The sequence below is a fragment of the Carassius gibelio genome, chromosome B16 (assembly GCF_023724105.1).
Source record: "Carassius gibelio isolate Cgi1373 ecotype wild population from Czech Republic chromosome B16, carGib1.2-hapl.c, whole genome shotgun sequence".
In the NCBI taxonomy this organism is placed as follows: domain Eukaryota; kingdom Metazoa; phylum Chordata; class Actinopteri; order Cypriniformes; family Cyprinidae; genus Carassius; species Carassius gibelio.
Genome location: NC_068411.1, coordinates 31,378,713 through 31,388,712, shown reverse-complemented (window position 1 = coordinate 31,388,712; position 10,000 = coordinate 31,378,713). Strand labels below are relative to the sequence as shown.

The 10,000-nt window shown below is 31.9% G+C and overlaps 1 protein-coding gene across 1 annotated transcript in view; it reads right to left on the bottom strand.

Annotated features, from left to right (window-relative positions):
* LOC127974764 (cGMP-dependent 3',5'-cyclic phosphodiesterase-like) overlaps positions 1-10,000 on the bottom strand; it is a 20,709-nt gene that overhangs the window by 6,794 nt on the left and 3,915 nt on the right. The window contains exons 3-6 of the mRNA XM_052578259.1: positions 9,586-9,641; positions 7,651-7,710; positions 5,525-5,672; positions 2,900-2,952 (exon numbers count right to left, since the gene is read on the bottom strand). Of these exons, the coding sequence (XP_052434219.1) occupies positions 2,900-2,952; positions 5,525-5,672; positions 7,651-7,710; positions 9,586-9,641 (317 nt within the window). The remainder of the gene's footprint in view (positions 1-2,899; positions 2,953-5,524; positions 5,673-7,650; positions 7,711-9,585; positions 9,642-10,000) is intronic.

Here is a 10,000-nt window from a genome sequence, read left to right as displayed (position 1 = left end):
AGGGATTATTGCATTCTGGAGATGAAACTGTGTTCAGCAATAAAGCAGAAAGGAGTTAGGGTTTAGAATCTGTGTGTAAGGGAGGTATATGTCATGACACAACAACAGCATCATTTTTATTAATAAAGAATGAAATAAAATGGGAAAAAAAACAAGCAGTTTAATAAAATAAGTGACAAAAAAAGTTGGTTTAATAAAATAAAATAAAATAAAATACAGGCAGATAATAAAATAAAATAAAATAAAATAAAATAAAATACAAAAACAGGCAGTTTAATAAAATAAAATAAAATAGGCAGTTTAATAAAATAAAATAAAATAGGCAGTTTAATAAAATAAAATAAAATAGGCAGTTTAATAAAATAAAATAAAATAGGCAGTTTAATAAAATAAAATAAAATAAAAAACAGGCAGTTAAATAAAATAAAATAAAATACAAAAACAGGCAGTTAAATAAAATAAAATAAAATAATATAAAATAAAATACAAAAACAGACAGTTTAATAAAATAAAATAAAATAAAATAAAATAAAAAACAGGCAGTTAAATAAAATAAAATAAAATAAAATACAAAAACAGGCAGTTAAATAAAATAAAATAAAATAAAATACAAAAACAGGCAGTTAAATAAAATAAAATAAAATAAAATACAAAATCAGGCTGTTTAAATTAAAATAAAATATGTTCTAAATATACTTTGCTAACATTCCCATTAAGTTATGAAAGCATTATGTTCATTATGTTCATTTATAAAACACAAAATAAAACAACAATTGCTTCAAAAAACTCAGTGTTCTGTTCAGTTCAATAAGACTGTTATTAATAAAAATACCAGGAGGTTAATATTAAATATCAAGATTCAAGATTTTTATTCGTCAAATACACAATTATATCGAGCACATATAAACAGCCTTGAAATGTGAATTATTCTTAAAGATTATTCTTGATTTATTGATCACCCAAACTGATCTGATGCATTTTAAATGTATTTGATAATGTGATTCACAGACGGGTTAGAAACGTTGAAAACAGGGACAAAAACCGGGATGAGTGTGTGTGTGTGTGTGTGTGTGTGTGTGTGTGTGTGTGTGTGTGTGTGTGTGTGTGTGTGTGTGTGTCATTTCCTCACTACGATTGAATTGAAACAATCTGAATAAATACAGATAAGCTTATTATGCAAATGATCCTTCAGGCACTGACCTGTACAGCACAAATCACACACACACACACACACACTTTCATTTCCGTAACAGCGAGCCGCAGTAAACATTATGACCGGAAAGTGAACATAAATCATCTGCTGATCTGACTGCGTTTGGATTTGTATCTTCTTGTGATCGTCCATTGCCTTCTGCTGTTTTTAGATCAAGATAATGATCGTTTGTCCCTGAATGTCACAGAAAGCACAGCTAACAAATATATATTCTGATATATTTTTGCTCAAATTGCCATTACATTATGAAAATGTTGTTCTCCGAACATTTTAAACGTCCAGTTTTTAAATGGTTTATAATGTTTTTCTGGGTAAGGATTAGATTAGAAGGAACATAAAAAAAACATTACTTTTGAACCTTTTGCCAACATTATGAGAACATTAACTTTAAGAGGAACATCCAACAAAACTATTTTAGAAAATAATAATAATAATAATCCTGAATCACTGAGTGAAAGTGTTTTTTTTCCAGCAGAACCGAGAGTCTTGTGTGTTCATGCATAAGGAAGTTAAATAAAATGTTATTTATGCATGACAATGCAAAAAAAAAAAAATAATAATAAAAAAATAAAATAAATAAATAAAATTAAATAAAATTAAATTAAATAAAATAAAATTAGTCTTTGGCAATAATACAGAAAGTAGTCAAAACTCTTAACGTGTACAGCAAATACAGGTCATAAATTAAATTAAATTGTATTAATAAAAAAAAAAAACAGGCAGTTTAACTAAAATAAAATTTAATACTTTGCTAATATTCCCAATAAGTTATGAAAGCATTATGTTCATTATGCTTGGTTCTGAATGTTACATTTTTTTATGTAAAAAAAAGAAAAGAAAAAAGAATCCTGCTAATGTGAACATCAAGGGAACATTCCATTGTATCATTTTGAAAACAATGTGGAAATGTTACTTTTGTTCTCGGAACATTCTAAAACAAGTAGCCACATTTAAGACAAACAAGTTTCAGAAATAAATATATATTTCAGAAAAAAATGTTTCATAAACATTCTTTATCTTTTTATATAAAAAATGTGTTTCTGTGCTGGAAAATTAAATTATTATAATCTTAATTCAAGGGTAAACAAATTTGTTTACTGTTTACTGTTTCTAAAACAGCTTACTGCTTATATATACTCTGAAAAAAAATTCAAAATAAAATCAAAGGTTTAGAAAACTTAAAAGTTTAACGCAACTAGCTTCAGGAGGTTTTTGAGGTTTCTTAACTTTTTCTTGTATAAACTGAAAACAGCAAGTTGAGAAAAATCTAAAATCTCCTGAAGATGCCTTTGATTTCTTTTTTTTTTTTACAGTGTACACAGTGTACAGTAATATCAGTGTCACGTATTTCCTTGTGTGTCACGGTAGATCAGACTCTTATTATAGAATTTAATTACGGAAAAACTGTTTTGAGCATGAAAACGGATTAAAACATAGCTTATAAATAACAGGCAATTACATATACGTTGTCTATAGCCTATAAAACAGCTCCATAAATAGGAATATTTCAATGCATGATTTTTAGTGAGACATCAAATAACCCGAGACTTGACTCGGACAAGTTAAAGACTTGTGAAAATCTCTGGTCTGATTATAATAACTAAAATGTGTGTTTTTTGTCATGTAATTTGGATAGTAATCTGCCCAGCTCTGGTTATATCTAGTATCTGGTTAGTCTGTACTTACATAGTTGATGACTTTGAGCTGCAGGGAGGCGGCGTCCAGATCATACAGCTCACCTGTCAATCACACTTTTACATTACATTATGCCACAGAGACACCCAAGACTCGATAGAAATACATGCCTCTAAATGCATTTCTGCCGCATTGATATTACGTACCTTAATGCACATTTCACCGCAGTTTGAAAGTGAAAAGTCCAGTGAGTGGCGCTAAAACACGAGTTCACTACGCGATTCTGAAATGGTGTTGTTACGTTGATATAAGCACGTATTGCTGTGTTTGTATTACGTTGCTGAAAACGTATTGCGGTGGTTCATAATTCACATATCTGAGAGGTGTCACTATAAACATTTATGTTACAAATATCCTCTACACAAAACATTTACATTTAGTCATTTAACAGACGCTTTTATCCAAAGCAACTTACAAACGAGAACGATAGAAGCAATAAAAACTAATAAAAGCGCAACAAATGAAAGTGACAAGTCTCATGTAAAATAAATATAACAAATTTATATAAAATAAAAAAAAAAAAAATATATATATATATATATATATATATATATATATATATATATATATATATATATATATATATATATATATATATAATAAAATAAATTAACAAATACATTAATAAATTAAAATAAATTAAATTAAATTAACCTTCCCGATAGTGTTAACAAATATAAAAGAGATATAAAAACACATTTGTTGATGCAGTTGTGCTATTCTAACTTCCTTACGTAGATTTTCTTACCTGTTTTTTCTGATTACTCTGAAGTCTTTCCTAAAACATATCTGCTTTCCCTGGCTTATAAATAATTTTCTATTATGGTCTTTGCCTTTTTTATTTTGTGTTGTTTTAGTCATTATATCACTGGGGCTAGGCTCTGTATTAATTGTGTTTAGTTTGTGCTGATTTCTATATTTAGTTTTAATCTCTTCTGAATCTCTGTCGTCAATCGTGTGGCTGTTTTTATATGTGCTGTATCAATAAATTGAACGTTTCTCAAGTAATTATGTGAAAATTAGGCTTTATTTATCTAAACTGGGGACCTGCACATTACGGAAGTTCTAAGCGGCCATGCATTATATATTTTTTTCCTTTTTGTTTTCTCGTTATAACGACTTAATGTTCTCGTTATCTCGACATAACAAAAGTCGTTTTCTCGTTATAACGACTTATTTTTCTCGTTATGTCGACATAACGAAGTTCGTTTTCTCGTTATAACGACTTATTTTTCTCGTTATCTCGACATAACGAAAGTTTGTTTTCTCGTTATAATGACATGACAGTTTTACTGTTGCTATAGTAACAAACTCAACTTTAAAAGGCATCAGATGGACACTATGCAGGCGCTCTTACTGTAGCCTATATTTCAGCAAATTTAGCTTCGCCTAGGTAATAACGTCTACAATACTGTATATAAATAAAGGCTGATCAATCACTGTTGATTTTTCCAGAGACAGTACAACGAACATTTTGTTTTTGTAATTAACATGTTTAACACGCGAAATTAGAGCTGCTTGGATTAAACTCACTTTTCATTTTTACCTTTATTTGAAATAAAATTATATATAATTTGTAATTTGTAGTAGTCATTATATGATGTAGCAGATATCATGTGTGTTACAAGCTTCTGTTTGAACAGAGCCTCCATGTGTACGTGTAGTGTGTGTGTGTGTGTGTGTGTGTGTGCGTGTGTGTGTGTGTGTAGAAAAAAACGATTACATTATAGAACAAAACTGAATTGAATTAGCCTATGGATTTTACATATACATCACATTTCTCATCAATTTGGTTAACAATAAAGATTAGTAATAAGGAAAAGAAGCACATCAGCCTACATCGTTGAATCCCGTCCTACTGTAGATAAACAGAATACAGTGACGTCAACCTTGGTTTTGATAAGCAGTTATTTTATGACACAGAACGCGTTGGTGAAACTCATGCATCTAGCAGGAACTTAATACACAAAATATTCATATTGATTCAAGCATTTAACATTTATGAATTAATTAAATGTCAGTAATGAAGACTGCACAAATTATAGCGATCACGAGGACGGTCCGCGTACAGTAAAGTGGATAGTGTACAACACCCCATCAGTTATATTCAGGTCTATAGTGCCACCTGCTGGCGCAGTTTTGTAACTTCTTAGAGAAAATTAAGTCATTATAACAAGAAAACGCACTTTGTTATGTCGAGAAAACAAACTTCGTTTTGTCGAGAAATCGAGAAAATGAAGTCGTTATAACGAGAAAACGAACTTCGTTATGTCGAGATAACGAGAAAATTAAGTCGTTATAACGAGAAAACAACAAGAAAAAATATTATAATGCATGGCCACTTAGAACTTCCGTAGCACATTATAATTTGTGTGAAAGAGTAAAAGTTGTCAGAGTTATACTGCCTCTAGTGTTCATTTCAACTGGAAACTGCATCGATTCCTGCCTAAAGGTAAAACATTTGTTTGAGTTTTGAGTTTGGCAGAAATGTAGGTAGAGGCTTGTATTTCCAATGAGCCTAAGTTGCACATAGAATCTGAAATGCTTTTTAATGCTACAGTAACACAAGTGTGTGTGTTGTGTATTTGTGTGTGTGTGTGTGTGTGTGTTTCTCACCACACAGCCGTAGGATCTTGCGGTCGAGCTCTCTGTAGTCATCTGCCTGTGCGTTGGCTTTGGGCTCCACTGGTGCATTGTGGGATTGAGTGTGTGGCCGTTTGGAGCATCTCTGAATGTCTCTGACTCGCTTACAGGCCACAGTGAGCTGACAACACACACACACACATAAACGCACACAATATAAACACTTGCATTTTGACATGCACATGTAGTAACGTTTATCTAGAAAGTGTAAATCTATGTAAAATCACAGCCATGCTGATAGAGTATAGAGTGATATGGCAATGAGTTCGCGTAATTAGATGACACAAGTGTGTAAATAAATAAGAAACAACCATCGAGTGTCTTAAAAATATTCTTTGTGCAGAAATACTTTTTTCCTCCACAAATCCAAATCTCTAGTAGACAGTTTAATTTTCAGCGCTGGGGTCGAACTAGTTACATGTAACCAAATTACGTAAAAAAGAAATAGCTACATGGGAAAATATTAACGATTACCTTAGAGTTACAAATGATCTGCTCTTATCATCTGATCGTGGGTGTATCTCTCTATTAGTTTTATTGGATCTTAGTGCTGCATTTGACACAATTGACCACAACATTCTTTTGCATAGACTTGAACCCTTTGTTGGCATCAGTGGAAGTGCATTAGCATGGTTTAAATCGTACTTATATGACCGCCATCAGTTCGTAGCAGTGAATGAAGAGGTATCATATCGATCACAAGTGCAGTATGGAGTACCTCAAGGCTCAGTACTAGGGCCGCTACTCTTCATGCTTTACATGTTACCCTTGAGAGATATCATCAGGAAACATGGTGTTAGCTTTCACTGTTATGCTGATGATACTCAGCTCTATATTTCTTCGCGGCCCGGTGAAACACACCAATTTGAAAAACTAATGTCTAAGACTTGATGGTTGCTCTGTCAATTCTTCGTCATCAGTTAGGAACCTAGGTGTGCTATTTGCTCGCAATCTTTCCTTAGAAAGCCACATTTCTAGCATTTGTAAAACTGCATTTTTCCATCTCAAAAATATATCTAAATTACAGCCTATGCTCTAAATGTCAAATGCAGGAATATTAATCCATGCATTTATGACTTTAAGGTTAGATTATTGTAATGCTTTATTGGATGCTCTAAATCATGACACACCAGTGTTTTGGGAGTTTAGGACAAGTGCTTATTCCATAATTGTTTTATGTCCTATTGCGTTCATGTATGTATATTATTTAAGATAAACTATTTTTACCAAGACATTGTTAGATGCCAGTGTTTCTTGTCATAACTACGCAAACATTTGATTTCAAAACCGCATCATAGCTAACTAAACAATTTCTTGTTATGGTTTTAAATCTGTATTCAACCTCAGAATAATCTCTGAGTAATATTTTGTTGTGGCTGTGCTTAATTTATGATAATTCAAGTGATGAAGGGTTGTGAAAATCTGACAGTGCTTGGGTTACGTTTTTGAAAATGATTAACAGTTGAAAACATTAAATATTTACAATTATTTTGTGGTATTATTGTAAAAAAAAAGAGAGCTAATGCTATTTTAGGGGGGGAAATATAAATAAAATAAAATATAATGAAATCTGTTATTTCTGCTTGTAAATCTGATGTTTTTTTTCTTGTGATTTGTTTGCTTTCTTGTTTTTGCTCTCGTCGTGACATGCTTTTAAAGTGTCTGATGTTAAATTGCTTCTCTAATCAACAGAATCAAAGGTCTGTGAAGTGTGTGTGTGTGTGTGTGTGTGTTCTGATGATGATGATGGTGGTGGTGGTATGATGAAAGCCTTTGGACCCTTATCACCTCAAATAAAACCTGAGAGATGAAGGCGGATTGGCTTTTGACTCAACATCAGGATGAAAGAGCTCTGACTGTGAAATATACATTTAGTCATTCAGCAGACGCTTTTATCCAAAGTGACTTACAACAGAAATTTAAGAAAAGCTTCGCAAAGTTTAAAGGAGATGTGGTACTATGGTATATTTCTGTAAGCTAATCTTATTCTCTTAAAAAAACAGAAAACAAATAAAAAACCAAGATGCTTTTAAGTTTTCCGTGTCTGTGTTTCTCTCTGTGTGCGTGTGTGTGTGTGTGTGTGAGAGAGTGTGTCTCACATGTTTCTCCAGGATGGTGAGGTTTTGTTCATCTTGTTCTGTCAGTGGTTTACAGCAGAGCTGTTGAGAGAGAGACAGAAGAAATCACACAATTCATTACATCCTCCTGCTCTATTTCTGCCAGCGCTCTCTCTCTCTCTCTCTCTCTCTCTCTCCATTTGCTTTAGGTGTCACACTGTGACCTCTGACCCTGTGTCCGTCTGCAAGAGTCCCAGAGAGACACTACAGAAGACACGCTCCTGATCTAAGAGCGGACACTAAAACACTCTGATCCACATACTATATCAGAGATGCATTACATTCATGAAGAGTGACTGTAAAGACATTATCTATTTCAAATAAATTTTGTTCTTTTGAACTTTCTATTCATCTGTGAATCCTGAAAAATAAAATGCATCACAGTTTCCACGATGCACGACTGTGTTCTACATTGATAATAATCAGAAATGTTTCTTGAGAAGCAAGTCATCATATTAAAATGATTTCTGAAGATCATGTGACAGTTTTTACAGTATTTTTGATCAAATAAATGCACAATTTGAGAGAAGAAGATAGACTAAAAAACTCCAAACTTTGACTGGTTATAAACTAGACATGTAGGAAAATGGTCAATTTTATAAACGACTATGACACATGAATATTTCACCAAATAAATATTATACTTTTTTTTATTAATTCAACATACAAGTGTTTGGCAAAAATTGTCTTGAAATTTATGATTGAATGAATGGTTATTATTATTAACTAAAACCATTTTGTTACTTAAAAATATAAATAAAAAATAAATAATAAAATAATAATAATAATAATAATAATAATAATAATAATTCAACATATATATATTTGGAGTTTGACAAAAAAAAAAAAAAAATGAAATTACCTGAAACATTTACTTTAAAAAAATAAAATAATAATAAATAACAATAATAATTCATCATATAAAAATTTGGAGTTTGGCAAACATTTTCTAAAAAAAATAATAATAATAAAAAATAATTAAATATATAAAAACTCAACTTATTCAACTTGTTGGCAATCAAACATTTATTTTTGTTTATTGTGAACTGAAATATTAAAGTTACAAAAATAAATAAATAATATAAACTATATAGACAATAAAAACATATAAAATCTAATAAAACAGACTAGTAAAATTAAACAAAATTTTAAAAAAGTTAGTGAAATCAGAAAACAAAGATATAAAGTAATTAAAAATATAAACAAAATAAAAAAAAATAACAAACTAAAACAACGCAGCTTGAAGGAGGAGAATTCGATGCAAAAGCTCTCTGTGCGTTAAACATGATGCATGTAGAGATGTAATGCTGATCAACAGAAACAGTCTAAACTCAACACTCCTGAACATCTGCTCTGCAAACACTCAAACATCTCTTTACATGTGAAGCACAAACCAGTTCAAACTACTCCACATTCGACCCCAATTCGTGCTGCTGCAATTCTGAAGCGCAGCCAATGATTACAAAACGATTTGCATGACGTGTCATTATGTGCAAAACAACTAAATGGACGAGATTCTGGTTGCCTTGCACTATTTTCATACTTTCTTCTATTTCCAAGTTGCCAAGTCTCTCAAGAATCCATAACTAAAACCGTTTTCGATACTTAATATAAAATAAATGAATAAAAAATTAAACGTATCCAGCTTGTTTTTATGACGCGTCACGGCCGCTGCAATAAAGTGTCTCCCATGCTCTCATAAAATCCTAAAGTTTTATTACTCTATTAGAAATAAACACTTTAATTGGACGAACGCCGCCTGTAAAACTGCAACATTAGGCAGCTGGTTAAAAATAACGAGCTATAACGAATTCAGATGACATTCACTGATTCATTGGTTGAGTGGTGTGTGTGTGTGTGTGTGTGTGTGAGAGAGAGAGAGAGAGAGAGAGAGAGAGACATCACAGCAGAACTCACCAGAATCAGAGCGATCACCTTCCCTTCGTCACCGTCCACCAGAGGAATCACGAGCGCTGAGACAAAAAGAGATCAATCACTGCAACTTAAAGCACAAAAATGAAGATTTGCTGTGACTTTATTAATTCTCAGACCATCTGTAGGTGACTTCTGTTCTTCAGGAGAGCAGCAAAGTTTTGGAAATTGTGTGTAAGCAGATGAAAAAACTGTGCTCCATCGTGGTTCATATAATGCAAGTCAATGGCTACCGTCACTTTGAGAGTCAAAAAAGCACATCCAAGCAACACAACATTAAAACCGTTGGCTGATGAGGATACATCGAAACGATCGGTCTGTGCAAGAAGCTGAACATTATTTACAACACTGTAATCCAGAGCCTCAGGCAAACGCAGATATCTGATTCTTTCCTGCGAAC